This window comes from Eretmochelys imbricata, chromosome 3 (genome assembly GCF_965152235.1).
Source record: "Eretmochelys imbricata isolate rEreImb1 chromosome 3, rEreImb1.hap1, whole genome shotgun sequence".
In the NCBI taxonomy this organism is placed as follows: Eukaryota; Metazoa; Chordata; order Testudines; family Cheloniidae; genus Eretmochelys; species Eretmochelys imbricata.
In genome coordinates, this window is record NC_135574.1 from 132,904,494 (window position 1) to 132,919,966 (window position 15,473).

General features: G+C 42.6%; 1 protein-coding gene across 2 annotated transcripts in view; it reads left to right on the forward strand.

Moving 5' to 3' along the window:
• Window positions 1–15,473, forward strand: part of MAP3K21 (mitogen-activated protein kinase kinase kinase 21) — a 64,015-nt gene that overhangs the window by 32,731 nt on the left and 15,811 nt on the right. For both annotated transcript variants that reach the window (XM_077813419.1, XM_077813418.1), the window contains exons 3-5: window positions 5,986–6,134; window positions 6,961–7,136; window positions 14,518–14,758. In XM_077813419.1, the coding sequence (XP_077669545.1) occupies window positions 5,986–6,134; window positions 6,961–7,136; window positions 14,518–14,758 (566 nt within the window). The remainder of the gene's footprint in view (window positions 1–5,985; window positions 6,135–6,960; window positions 7,137–14,517; window positions 14,759–15,473) is intronic.

The window sequence follows — 15,473 nt, forward strand, 5'->3', positions numbered from 1 at the left end:
GACGGAAGAAGATCGGAAGGCCTGCCGCAGGAGTGGAACACCAGCCATGGACGTGCAGAGCTGTGGCTGAAGAAACAAAATGGTGGAGTGCCATCCGGCAGCGCTCCTGCTGCCGCACACCCCCTGAGATCATCTCGTGCATCCCCTGGGGTGCATGCACCCCAGTTTGGAGACCACGGATCTAGGGTTATACTTGGTTCTGCCTCAGCATTGGGGGGATGGTCTGGATAACTTTGAGAAGTTCCTTCCAGCCCTACATTTCTCTGATGCCTAAATCCTTTTCAGAGTCGCTTCCTTCCAGGACACAGTCCTACATTTAGTAGGTATCGCCTCCATTCGTTGTTCCTAGAGGTATTAAAACATATTTTGCTTGAATCAGATCTCTCTGAAGGACTGCTCTGTCCTCATAATTATTTACCACTCCACCAATCTTTTGTCATCCAAAATTTTATCAGTAATAACTTTATATTTACTTCCCATTCATTGGTGAAAATATTCAATAGTGTTGGGCTACTATTGCTCCCTGCAGAAGCCCACTAGAAACACCCACATTCAGTGATGACTCCCTATCCACAGCTTCTGGTTGACCCTTCCCCATTAGCCGTTTCTTAATCCATATAATGTGCTTTATTGATTGGGGGGCAGGGTTTAAAGCACTATACAGTATCACTCTGTCATGCAGTACTAAGTCAAAGTATATTTACTCTGCCGATGTTCTTATACCGCTCTCATCATCTGGTATCTGAGCACCTTCCAGTAGTTCATCAAGCAGTGTGACTACACATCTGTCATATGGTGTTTGTCCTTTTATCCTCTTCCTAGGAAAAGAAGCATGTGCAATTGAGTTTCTTATTTTTGCAGGGATTTAGGTTTGTTTTTAATTATTAACTATACAAGTTTCTTCGTATGTGTTAGAGAAGGCAAGATCAAAGAAATTAGTCTTGCACTTGGAGCAGACAGTGGCAAGGTTTATGATGCATTTTCATTCCTGGGAGAGTTCATCCCACAGTCTGGGACTGGCCCACAAGAAAGTTCCTTCTACTGCACAAACAAACTTTACCCTTACTATAGAGAGTTTCACTGTTCCTGAGGAGCAGAATTGTTGACTATGGTCTTTGTTCTGGAGTTTAGGAAATCTTTTAGATATCCTGGGACCAGTCCATTGAGCACCTTGAACTCGATTCTGAATTCTATGGGAAACCAGTGGAGGACAGATGTGGTGTATTAGCAGATGAATGTGTTGCTGAAGAGAGGTTGTGCAGTGTTCTGTACTAGTTGGAGTATCCTAAATGCTGAAGGCTTTGTGGCCAGGAAACTGCTGTAGTTCAGCCTGAGAGTTGCTTCTACATAAATAGGTGCCTCTATATAAATCCATGGTAGGTCCACATCTTGAATAATGCATGCAGATCTGATCGCCCTGTCTCAAAAAATATGGAATTGGAAAAGATACAGAAAAGGGCAACAGAAATTATTAGGGGTATGAAACAGCTTCCATATGAGTAGAAAGTAATAAGACAGAGACTTTTCAGCTTGGAAAAGAGACGACTAGGGTGGGATATGATAGAGGTCTATAAAATCATGACTCATGTTGCGAAAGGAAGTGTTGTTTATTCCTTCTCATAACACAAGAATTAGGGGTCACCAAATGAAATTAATAGGCAACAGGTTTAAAACAAAGAAAAGGAAGTATTTCTTCACACAATGCACAGTCAATCTGTGGAACTCTGTGCCAGAGGATGTTGTGAAGGCCAAGACTATTACAGGGTTGATAAACTAAACAGTAATAAGTCTCCAGGACCTGATGGTATTCACCCAAGAGTTCTGAAGGAACTCAAATGTGAAATTGCAGGACTACTAACTGTCATCTGTAACCTATCATTTAAATCAGCTTCTGTACCAAATGACTGGAGGATAGCTAATGTGACACCAATTTTTTAAAAGGGGCTCCAGAGGTGACGCTGGCAACTACAGGCCAGTAAGCCTCACTTCAGTACCGGGCAGATTGGTTGAAACTATTGTAAAGAACAAAATTGTCAGACACATAGATGAACATAATTTGTTGGGAAATAGTCAACATGATTTTTGTAAAGGGAAATCATGCCTCACCAATCTACTAGATTTCTTTAAGGGGGGTCAACAAGCATGTGGACAAGGGGATCTATTGGATATAGTGTATATTGGATATTTAGATTTTCAGAAAGCCTTTGACAAGGTCCCTCACCAAAGGCTCTTCAGCAAAATAAGCAGTTATGGGATAAGAGGGAAGGTTCTCTCATGGATTGGTATCTGATTAAAAGATAGGAAACAAAGGGTAGAAATAAATAGTCAGTTTTCAGAATGGACAGAGGTAAATATTGGTGTACCCCAGGGATCTGTACTGGGCCCAGTCCTATTTAACATATTTATAAATGATGTGGAAAAAGGGGAAAAGGAGGTGGCAAAATTTGCAGATGATACAAAACTACTCAGATAGTTAAGTCCCAGGCAGACTGTGAAGAGCTACAGAAGGATCTCTCAAAACTGGGTGACTGGGCAACAAAATGCCAGATGAAATTCAGTGTTGATAAATGCAAAACATAATCCTAACTATACATATACAATGATGGGGTCTAAATTAGCTGTTAGCATTCAAGAAAGAGATCTTGGAGTCATTGTGGATAGTTCTCTGAAATCATCCACCCAATGTGCAGCAACAGTCAAAAAAGCAAACAGAATGTTGGGAATCGTCAAGAAAGGGATAGATAATAAGACAGAAAATATCATATAGCCTCTATATAAATCCATAGTATGCCCACACCTTGAATACTGTGTGCAGATATGGTCTCCCCATTTCAAAAAAGATATATTTGGAATTGGAAAAGGTTCAGAAAACAGCAACAAAAATGATTAGGGGTATAGAACAGCTTCTGTATGAGCAGAGATTAATAAGACTGGGACTTTTCAGCTTGGAGAAGAGGTGACTAAGGGGGGATATGATAGAGGTCTATAAAATCATGACTGGTGTGGAGAAAGTAAATAAGGAAGTGTTATTTACTCCACCTCATAATACAAGAACAAGGGGCCACCAAATGAAATTAATAGGTAGCAGGCTTAAAACAAACACAGGGAAGTATTTTTTCTCTCAACACATTGTCAACCTCTGGAACTCCTTGCCAGAGGGTGTTGTGAAGGCCAGTACTATTACGGGGTTCAAAAGGGAGCTAGCTAGATAGGTCCATCAATGGCTATTAGCCAGGATGGGCAGGAATGGTGTCCCTAGCCTCTGTTTGCCAGAACCTGGGAATGGGTGACAGGGGTGGATCACTTGATGATAATCTGTCTATTCATTCCCTCCGAAGGACCTGGTATTGGCCACTGTTGGAAGATGATATACTGGGCTAGGTGGACCTTTTGGTCTGACCCAGTATGGCTGTTCTTATATGTATAGCCAAACCTAAAACTGGACTCAGGCTCCCTGGTTATGTACTCACTAAAACTGATCCAGTTTGCCACTCCTGTTCACCTGGCAGTTGTCTTAAATACTAAGCCTCACTGCTCGGCTCCCTCCATCACAAACTTAGAAGGAATAGCTATGCAGAAACTTCAAATGCTCGTTCTGTTCAAAGCCTCAAGTGTCCCGGCAACAAGGCCCTTAATGAAACGCAGAGACCTGTCTCACCTGGCCAAGTCAGGGGTCCGCAGCCTAGCCACACAACACTCACAGAGAATGAACAAATCAACAGCTTCACCCTCTGAAATTCCCGTTAGCTGCTGCTTTTGCCCTGGTAAAGGCTATATGTGTGTTGGGGGGAGGAATGGTGACACGGGTCACAATTTTTCACAAAGAAAAAATTTCAATTCAGGGAGTTCCATGCCTCAGCTACATTAGAACAGTTTAACAGTGGTGGGGAAATGTCACTTGAGGTGAGATATACAGTGTTGTTGTAGCCATGTTGGTCCCAGGGTATTAGAGAGACAAGGTGGGTGAGATAATGTCTTTTAGTAGACTAACTTCTATTGGCAAGAGAGAAGCTTTTGAGCTTACATAGAGCTCTTCCTCAGGTCTGGAAGAGCTCTATGTAAGCTCAAAAGCTTCTCTCTTGCCAACAGAAGTTGGTCTACTAAAAGACATCTCACCCACCTTTAGGAGAGACTTTTTTTTTTTAATATCATATTGCCTGTCAAACCCTGGCTCCTTATACAAATTCCATATTCAAAATGGAAGTGAGTGGGGGAACGAAGCTTTGGGTCAGAGACCAGCATATATCACAGCTCCTTTCAGAACAGTCTGACAGTTGCCAAGATGTGTCCCTTGAGGTGACTCGGAACCTGTTTTGTCATACACGGCCGGTCAAAACTCAGTTCCTTATTCAAATTCCATATATAATATGGAAGAGAGATGGAGGTCTGGAATTCATCAGCATATTGCGAAGGAACAAAGATTTGGGTTGGCAAGTGTCATGTCCCAGCTCCTTCAGAACAATCTGATGTTTGTGGGGACATGTCTCTTGGGGATGATCTGAGACACATTTCTCATACAGCTAGTCAAATCCCAATTCCTTATTCGAGGGCCATGGGGGAAAAAAATGAAAGTGAGGTGTGTGATATGTGGCACCATGTTGCACAGGAATGAAGCTTCAGGTCAGGGTAGCATGCCCCAGCTACTTCAGAACAGTCTGACAGTCATAGGCACATATCACTTGGGGTGACCTGGTATATTGTCATGTACCAGCCAGTCAAAACCCAAATCCCATATTTGATTATTTAATTAATAAATAAGTAGGTCGTAATTTAAACTTTTATTGCATTCAGTCACATGAATTTGATTAAATTTCTAAAAATGTAATCCTACATTGATGTATTTTTAAATAATTTTGGCCTTTGAATAAGGAACTGGGAACTACAAATAAGGAACCAACTTGAGCCTCTTTACCTTATCCTCTCTTAAGTAAAGCCACCCCAAAAAAAGTTGTGGAACGAACACGACATTTGCGGTCATCATATTGTTCACTCTGCTTGTATGTGATAGCTCTTTCCCCAACTTGTCTGTCCTGTCTGTTTTAGATTGTTAGCTCCTCAGGGTAGCGACCATGTACTTCTCTGTACGGTGCCTAATGCAATAGGACTCTACTCTGGTAGTGCCTATGGGCCAGCCAGTATTAAACATGCTCAATACAAGAGAGATTTACTGGAGGTTGGAGAAGTAAAGCGAGTGAAATCATTTTAATTTTAGGGTGGAGTTTGTATCAGAATTTCTTTCGGCTAATCTAATTAGCCGTGACAGGTATATTGGTACCTGACACACAATCAAGAGAGAACTTTTCCCCTAAATTTTAGGAAATGTTTCCTCCTTGCTTTTGACAGTAGGCAATATTTTCCCTTGCCCAGCCTGGCAAAATGAAATTATGTAATGGCTCAATCCTGTTGCACATTTTATGAAAGGGAAAAAAAAGTTGGGGGCTCATTCTGCAGTATGCTGTAGGCATGCAGAAACTTCAGTTCTCAAATGAAGCTGCTTTTAATTCAAAAAACAAAAGGGTGTCCATTGGGATAAATTGTCCAGGGATCAGTTTGATACTTCATTGTTTTGAAGTAGAACTTTTTAGTTCTCATCTGTTCTTTGTGCTTTATCTCTTCCTTTTCCATCAAGGTTTACATGGTGGTGGCATCTGATTAAAAAATTGACTGGAACCAAAGTCTTTTTTTAATAGTTTTGTTTGCTGCCAGAAAAAACAACGAAACAAAGTGACAGTGATTTAGGTAGGGTACGGTTACAATAGCCCATCCATTTCACCAGCATATCCAGCTTTACTAATTGCTATCAGAGAGAAGATAACAGGTGAGGGGGAACAGTCCCCTGAAGATTTTGACAAATGATAGTGGAGAGAGACCATCCTCTCTCTGTGGGACTACATACTGGACAGAGTACTGACTTGTTTGTCCCTGAGTAAACCATGTGTCAGTATTCAGAAGATAAACTTAACTATTTAAAAATTTGCTTTATAGTTACGGAGTGTTGCTGTGGGAACTGCTTACGGGAGAAGTTCCTTACCGTGGCATTGATGGTCTTGCTGTGGCTTATGGAGTAGCTGTCAATAAGCTTACCTTGCCCATTCCATCCACCTGTCCTGAACCATTTGCTAAACTAATGAAAGGTACCTGTGCTGCTTCTCTCTACTTATCCTAGAAGTAAATGTGTTTTAATATCTATGCTTTTCTTATGATTTATAATAATTACACAACTCCAACACTTCATTTGGTACTGTGCTAACTCTGTATGAAGTAGTGGTTTTCCCTTTCTTGGCAATCTAGTACTAAGACATTTTTAACCCATTTGAGTAAGCCATGCAACACTACAATATACCATATTGTTTTTAAAGATGCATCACCTTAAGCAGTGGTTGAATTATTTCTTCTGTATTCTTTGTATTCTTCTGGTTTGTTTTCTTTTCTTTTATACTTAACTAGCTACAATGTCCACCAAATATAGACTGCACAAGAGGTAAAATACAAAATCCAGATGACTGAACTCTTGCGGGGAGGGGAAATCGCTAGCTGTTACCTCATAGCTTTTTGACTTCCAAAGGTTCTGTTGGGCTTCTTCCTCCTTCTCCAGAGAGAGACTGAGGGACCCTGACAACTGTGCATTAATGCTACAGTGTCCATATGGAGTTCTTTGAATTTTTTGAGTAGCTCAGTAAGCTTAACTACTCTGTTCTGGCAGTTCTGCTGCTTCACATCCTGAAAATAGAGGTTATATTGGAAAAATCTGACTTCTCATAACCTTTTAAAAACCTTGATGTACTGTAGGTAAGCATGCCCTATACCAGCAATGATAAAACTAGGCAATTCTATGGGCAGGGAATAAGCATTAGAACTTTGAAATATAAATAACAAATATTTTGAAATTCATGCATTGTGTAAATAATCCCCCTAAGATTCTATCAATAGAGAAACTGATGGGATTTTGATGAATTTTAGAATGCTGGGAGCAGGATCCTCATATCCGACCATCGTTTGCCTTAATTCTTGAACAGCTTACTGCCATTGAGGAGGCAGTTATGACTGAGATGCCTCAAGAATCTTTCCACTCCATGCAAGATGACTGGAAATTGGAAATTCAGCAGATATTCAGTGAACTAAGGACCAAGGAAAAAGTGAGTGAATTTTTCTATCTGCAAACGCAGTAATTTTAAAAAGGGAATAGGGCAATTGAGGAGCTACTATTTTTTAAAGAAGTAGGTGGATTTGAAATTCCTGGTAGTATTCCAAAATATTAGAAGTGTGAATTTATTGTAGGGACAGACTTAAGTTTTTTCATAAGTAAACTCCAGATTAATTTTGAGTTTTAATTGTCCTTGGTGGAAGGTGTGGCCGCCTTCTTAAATTTCATAAATTTTTATCTCCCGCATATTCTAAATTATAATTACTGAAATATGTAAATCTTCTGGAAGAGGTTTGAAGACCTGTTAACTATCACCCAATTCATCTCAAGTTTCTAATACTCCTACTTGCCCCTTCTTCCCCTAATTTCAAAAATAAAGTAACTGTATAAGATGCTCAAATAAATTTTAGTCTCTAAGGTGCCACAAGTACTCCTGTTCTTTTTGTGGATACAGACTAACATGGCTGCTACTCTGAAACCTGTATAAGAACATAATTCTGGAGAGGGAACAGTGGCATACTTATGTATTGATGAATGTTCTTTTCTTTTGAAGTTTGCATGCAACATGGTCAAAGAGAGCTCTCTGAAAATTTAAGCATGACTTAACTTCTTGCTGGTGTTAGTTATAGCGATTTTCCCCATGCAATAGGACTGCAGTGGGTCTTTAGAGAGGTACAAGCCCTCTACTCCCCACCAAAACCAAATCAAACAAAAATACTCCAGTTTATATGCAGTTATTTTTCTGTACTTTTGAAAGACAGAACCAGACATGTGAAAATGATAATGTTTATGCATTCATTGGTCCTACAAAGTAGATCAGTTTTTGGAACACACAGGCCCTGAAGGAGTAAGGTTTTTTTAAAGAATACATTTAAATGTTAAATAAAAAAAAAAAAAAAGAGTACTTGTGGCACCTTAGAGACTAACAAATTTATTTGAGCATAAGCTTTCGTGGGCTACAGCCCAGAAGTAGAACATCCCAACTATTAGTGTATTGAGTCTGTAGCCCACGAAAGCTTATGCTCAAAGAAATTTGTTAGTCTCTAAGGTGCCACAAGTACTCCTGTTCTTTTTGTGGATACAGACTAACACGGCTGCTACTCTGAAACCTGTCAATAAAAAAAAAAATGTTAGACCACAATTGTTTTTGAACATTTATGTTCGGAAGGGAAATCTGTAAGGCATGCAAAGAGTGTAGTGGCTGGTACCCGTAGGGGAACATGGTGCCTTCCAGCACTTCGGAACAACAGTCAGAGGGATGGGAAAGTAGTTAAGGATTAAAATCCTGATTGTGGGTTGCAAGTTTAAAAAAAAAAGTCTCCCCGTCCTTGATGGAGGATATTCTTCATTACAGAACTACTACATGGTACAACGAATCATGGGGATGTTTGTAGTTTAACGCAGGGGTTCTCAACCTATTTCTTTTTGAGGTCTTCCCCCGCCCCCCACATGCTATTAAAACTCCACGGCCCACCTGTGCCACAACTACTGTTTTTCTGCATATCTAGTAGAGTAAAAGACAGGGCATATGTTAGGGGTAGGAAGAAGGGCAATTGCCCGGAGCCCCATGCCACAGGGGTCCCCGGGAACATAAGTTGCTCGGGATCCAGCTTCAGCCCTGTGCGGTAGGGCTTGGGATCCAGCTTTCTGTCCTGGGCCCCAGCAAGTCTAATATCAGCCCTGCTCTCTGGTTTATTTTCTTGGATCCCTGGTTGAGAACCGCTGCTCTAAGACTCAATACAGTAATAGCAGGGATGTTCCAGTTCAGGATTGAGGGGTGGAACCAAAGTAATACAAACCATTGGTTTTGCCTATATCTGTCTATATCAGAGGATCCCAAAATGTGGGGTGCACTCCCTTTGGGGGGCCACGGAGGAAAGTTCGGGGGCATGGCGGGGCCTGGGCCAGCATCCCGGGGGGCGGGGAAGGAGTGACAACCGGCCCCGCTACCAGCCTCGGGCCCTGGTTCCACACCTGGCCACTGCTGCAGCCCTGCACCTGGCCGCCCCCAGCTGCGGCCCCAGCCATGTCTCTGTCATCTCCCACCACCCTCCCCGCCCGGAGCCACGGCCCTGCTCCTGGCCCCTGTTGAGGGGTTGAGGGGGCCCTGACCCTGAAAAGTTTGGGGACCACTAGTCTATATAAATGGTAAAGACAAAACAAAAGAGCTTTAGTTTTTAGAAACCCCTCCTTTCTCCAGGAAGAATCGTTACTACTATATTACAGAATAATAGTAAGGTGTATATAGGGTATGTCTACGCTGCAGCAGAAGTGAGTTGAGCTAGCACACTAAAAATAGCAGTGTGGATATTGCAGGTCAGGTGGCTGTTTGGGTTCTCAAGTCAACCCAACAACCTGGGTCTGAGCTTAGCTGGCTAGCTTGAGTCTCCTCCAGAGCAACCTCATTTCTAGTTTGAATTTGTCTAGTTTCTTTTGCCCTTTGCCTGCTAAATTAGTGAGCAGTCTACAATCCAAAATATCTACTCCATATGGATATGTATAAATAATGATCAAATTGCTTCTTATCTTCTCTTGAATAAAGGAATAGATTGACCCGGTCATAAGGCAGATTTTACAGACCTCAAATCATTCTAGTAGCTCTTCTCTTGAACCCTTTCCAATTTGTCAATAGCCTTTTACAGAGATTCTAAGGAAAGAAAGGACCATTGATCGTCTGGTTTGACTTCCTGCATAACTCAGGCCATAGGACTTTCCTGAATCTGTGCTAGTGATGATGCTTCCTGAATCTGGTTGTCCAAGAACTACTCAGCCTCTCTGAGCAGTATCTGTAATTGTTCTTCCGGTCCAACAATCTTTTCTTCTAGCCCAGTCATCAACTTGTACCTCATACACAGGAAGTCTCTTCTAGCTTCAGGCAGGAAAGAAAACCAAGCACATTCATTGCAGGTCACAAGCACTGATCCATTTCTGGCCGTCACAGTATTGAATGTAAAACTGCACCTATAAAGACAGCCTCTCGTACTCCCCTCAGAACTCCCCAGTTTGCGTGCTCAGAAGTTCACCTAACAACTGGCTTTTATACTAACACTCAGGCCTGGAATACACAGAGGGTAGGGGGATCGATCTAAGTTATGCAACTTCGATCAACGTGAATAACATAGCTGAAGTTGACGTACTTAGATCTACTCACCGCGGTGTCTTCACTGCGGTGAGTCGACAGCTCACGCTTCCCCGTCGACTCCACCTGCGCCTCTTGCTCGGTGGAGTACTGGAGTCAATGGGAGAGCGCTCAGCGGTCAATTTTATTACATCTAGACTAGATGCGATAAATCGACCCCCGCTGGATCATTGCTGCCCGTCGATCCTGCGGGTAATGTAGACAAGCCCGCACTGCTCAGCTTCACCCCTTCGCAATCAGGGAGAGATTATCTGCTCAAAGACTTCAAACACTGGCGCTGATCAGAGACCCATGGATCCTAGCCACCTATCACACTCTGAGACACAAAGAAAACAGTCCTATTTCAGTTGACCTGCTCTGGAGTCCATAGCTCAGCTAAACAACCTTCATGGAAAGCAGACAAACTAAACACATTACTCACCAAGTCCCTTTACCTTCAAGCACAGGGTCTGCAACTATGCCCTCTAAAACTCTCCTGTTTGCTGCTTCTGTTTCCATTTTTTAAAGTGTGGGTGCCAGGGCTGGACTCTATTCTATTAATGGCCCCAGTGATAGCCTCAGCTATGCTGTATACAATGGCAATAACACCTTCCTACTTCTATGGTTTGTTCCCTTACTTGTACATCCAAGTATCACAATTTGTTCTTTTAACCACTGTGTCACACTGAGAGCGAATGTTCAGTGAGTTAGCCACCATGTCACCCAAGTTCTTTTCTTAGTCACCACTTCCCAGAATAACATCCCCCACATTCTCTGTGTGACCTGTGTTCTTGGTCCCTAGATGTGTGTGACTTTGCATTTAGCTGTGTTAAAGTGAACACAGCTTACCAAGAGATCTGCGGTTCTCAGGACAAAATTTTTGGTGGCCTCAGACTGCTGCCACCAGCTCTTGCTGGTGGCTGCGCTGACAATTTTTCCTAAAATACTTTAGGAAAAACAAATAAATATGCATGTATACACATTCAGATCATTGCAATTTATTTATTGCTAGCTAGTAAGTCTGTTGTGAAAAGTGATATTAACAAATATACAAGTATCACTTTTCACAGTAGCCTTATGTAGCACTGGCAAGCCTGCGGAGAAATTAAGCCCTGGATGGGTGGTCAGGAGAGGCAGCGGGGGCTAGGGGGATTGGTGGGGGGCAGGGGAGGCAGCAGGGGGCTGGAGTCTGAAGCCTCTTGGCCGGCGGATGGAGCCCTAAGCTGTGTGGCTGCAACCTGAAGCCCCCCCAACCAGAGCCTGCTGTCCCACTAACCCAGGGCTGAAGCCCAAAGCCTGAGCCCTGCCACCCTTGGGAAGGTGGGGAACTCACCTTCAGCGTTGTGTCCCAGCAGTCTTCAGAGGGGGGCAAGGCCCAACCCTTGCTGGTGGCCCCAGCAATCAACACCAGAGTGGTGCATCCTGGAGCAACAGGTAGGGGGAATTTTGCCCCTCACCCCCACCCCATCACAGCCCACGAGGCTGTGGCCGCGTTTGAGAAATGCTGATCTAGATCATTCTGTAAAACTGACCTGTCCTTATCATTATTTTCCACTCCTCAAGTGTGCAGACAGTACAAAAACTGGATCAATGATCTGAAAGAAAATGTAAGACCATTCCTGGTAAAAATGTTGAAGAGCATTATGCTGAGTGGGACCCTGCTAGAAATGCCCCCATTGGATGGCAATTCCCCATTTAAAATTAATTTCTGTGATCCAGTTATTAGCCAGTTTTTAACCCATTTAATTTGTGCTTTGTTGACCTTGCATAGTGTTAATAGACAAAGCAGACAAAAATGAGGGGGAGAAGTTCCATCATTTTACAGATGGAAAAAGGAAGCAAAGGGGCTAAGGCCATGTCTACAGTAGTAAGCTTACAGCAGCACAGATGTACTGCTGCAGTTGCACCATTGTAATATTGCTTGTGTAGCCGCTCACCTATCTACATACTAAAACCACCTCCATGAGCAGCGGTAGCTATGTTGGCAGGACAAGATCTCCCACTGACATAGCGCTGTCCACATCGGCACTTCTGTTGGTGTAACTTTTATGTCATTCGGGTGTATTTTTTCACACCCGTGAGCAACATAAGTTATACCAACAAAAGTGGTAGGGTGGACAAGCCATTAGTGCCTTATGCAGGAAGTCTTTTAGAAGAGCCAGAAACTGAATCCCAATCTCCTAAATCCCTGTCAGTTGCCTTAACCAGAAGACCATTCTCCTCATCAGAATTCATAAATTGTTGGTGCCAGGGTCTTCCGTTGCATGGCTGAACCATGTGTATCATGTACAACCCCCACCCCCCCCCCCAAGTACTTGAAAGTTAGGAGATGCCAATTTTGTGGTTTCTCGTGCATTCTTAATTCTGCCCCCTTGTCCATCCATTCTGTGCACTGAATGAGGCAGGGGTCTTGAGGAATGAAGAGTATGTGATCATACACCCGCATAAAAGGGCCAAATTCAGGTTGGACAGGCAACTGTAAATCTACCTTTCAAGTTCTTGACTTTACAACTTGTTGTTTTAACTTAGTTTTTCTTAAAATGTAATTTCCTAGAATTTGATTTCACTTTTTTTCTTTAAAAGAAATTTGTATGTTTCTGTAACAACCCCCACGTGCATCACCAGTAAGGTTTGAACCCTGAACCTTCAGCACTGCAGTGCAGACTTTTCCAGGACTAAATATATGGCAGGAGAAGACTGTTAACTCAGAGGGTGAAAGAACCCAGCCTAGTCATCCCTGGGAGTTGTGGGAGCTCTGGCCCATGTAGTGCCCCTGGGGTGGCGGTTGAGGGGACCTGAGTATCTGGGTCTGGAATTGGGGTTGTTGTGGGGAGAGCTGATTCCAGCTCTCCTTCCTACACTACCTACAGGAGCGGCAGGCATTTACTATGCCAAATGCTTCTATAGAGGGGTATGGATCACTGAGGCCATGTCTCTGACTGGGGGTGGGGAGAAGGAGCTTTGCCTAGTTTTCTTCTCCCCTTCCTGTCTCACTACCTCCACTCCAGCAGCTTGTAGGCATTACCAGTGCAGAATGTGCTGCTGTTTTGGTGTCATCAGTCAAGCTTTAGGGCTTGCACCAATCTAACCAAAGGTGGGAATTTGAACAGATTTTGTTAAACTGGTGCAAACCCCTGTGTGGATGTTCTAGGTTCAAGAGTGGCTTATTTCAGTTTAATTTAAGATAATTAGGAACAAGTTGAGCTTAAATTGAAATTAAGAGTGCTCCCGCAGGGTTTGCATTGGTTTAGCGAAATGGATTCAAAAACTAACTCAGTGCAAATTTCTTACATGGCCAAGGCTGTTAAACGTTCATATTTAGTTAATTTTGGCATCCTGCCAATGTTTTTGCTGAGAAATGGAAGTGGGAGAAAGGAAGTAATTGGCTTCTAACAGTTTACATCCCAGAAAAAGCTCCAGGGAATTTCACAGGACAAAAAAAAAACCCTTCCCTAGTCAAAGGGGATTGGTTAAGGGCCTGCTGCAAACAATGTAATCAGTTTGTTTTATTTATTATGTATGTTGTGGTAGCACCTAGTTGTGAACTGAGAACAGGGTCTCTTTGTGCTAGGCACTATACAATCACAGAATAAGAGACACCCACTTTCCCAAAGAGCTTACAGTCTAGGGCATGTCTTCACTGGCAATGTTAAAGCACTGCAACGGCAGCGCTTTAACGTGGCTTGTGTCGTCGTCGTTGTGGCAGAGCGCTGGGATGGAGCTCTCCCAGTGCTCTAAAAAAAACCACCTCCACAAGGGGGAATAGCTCCCAGTGCTGGTGCACTGTCTACACGGGCACATTATAGTGCTGAAGCTTGCAGCACTCAGAGGGGTGTTTTTACACACCCCTGAGCGAGAAAGTTGCAGCACTGTAAAGTGCCAGTGTAGACAAGCCCTAAATGGAAGATATATTCTGGTCCAAGCATTTTTCATGATCACCAACAGCATGATTGTAAATGCTGGGGTCCCAGCGTATGGTGGTGTTGATGATAGTGCTAATGCTACCCCAGCTTAAATAAACTGTGATTGTAAATAGATGCCTGAAAGAAATTTCTGTATACTTGCTTGCCTGCAGAAAGAGCTGGCTTTTGAAGACCTGAATAGCTGTGAATATAATGTGTATTTTTATTACATGTACACAGTGTATCAAGAAAATTCATTAAGGATATATAATTTAGTGCTATGTTTTAAATAGACTAATAGCAGAAAGAATTGTATTGTGATTTACCTATATCTATGTAAATCTCATTCTCAGGAGCTGCGTTCACGCGAAGAAGAGCTGACAAAGGCTGCTCTTCAGCAGAAATCTCAGGAAGAATTACTAAAGCGGCGTGAGCAGCAGTTAGCGGAACGTGAGATTGATGTACTGGAGCGTGAGCTGAATATTTTGATATTCCAGTTAAATCAAGACAAGCCCAATGTGAAGAAGAGGAAGGGAAAGTTTAAAAGGAGCCGGTTAAAACTTAAAGATGGACATAGAATTAGTTTGCCTTCAGGTTTGAAATTTTTCTCCTCCCGTACAAAATCTTCCTTTCACAATTAAATATTCAGACTTAAGTTCCCTGTCTGAAACATTTAGATATTGTATGTTACCCTGAAGATGCCTAATCCACCAGCATGCCAAAATGTGTATGCAATGGCGATTGATTTTTTTTTTTCTTTTAAATGGCCTTTAAGGGATAAAATCCGAACTCTCAAATGTACCAGACTTTGCAAAATGTTTCTCATTTCAGTTGAATAAAGATGAGGGAGAGACTCTTCCCCTCCAAAAACACTTTGTATCCTAGAGGAAGCTGCACTGAATTGGAGCCCAGCAGATCATGAGATCTGGCCTAACCTCCAGTAGCTAGTGTTTATATTTCTGTGCACTTCTGTCCCTTCGCTGCCTCCAGTGCCCACCTCCACCCTACATAGCAATCAAATTTTAGTACCACACATCCTGGATTTTACAAATGAGTTAGAAGAAGGTCCCCCATACCAGCCTGGGAGTAGAACCCATGTTTCTAATCTAGTAGACCCAGGTTTCATTCACTCTGTCACCCTGTCTCTCAGAATGAATAGGCCTGTTGTAAGTGCTTTAGCTATCCAGCTTCTGACAGTTAGACAACACTCTCCTCCCAGAGCCAGGAATAAAACCCAGGAGTTGTGATCTTCAGTATTCTGCTTTGTCTAGCAAACAGTTGCTGTATAACCTATTAACAAAGTGTCATC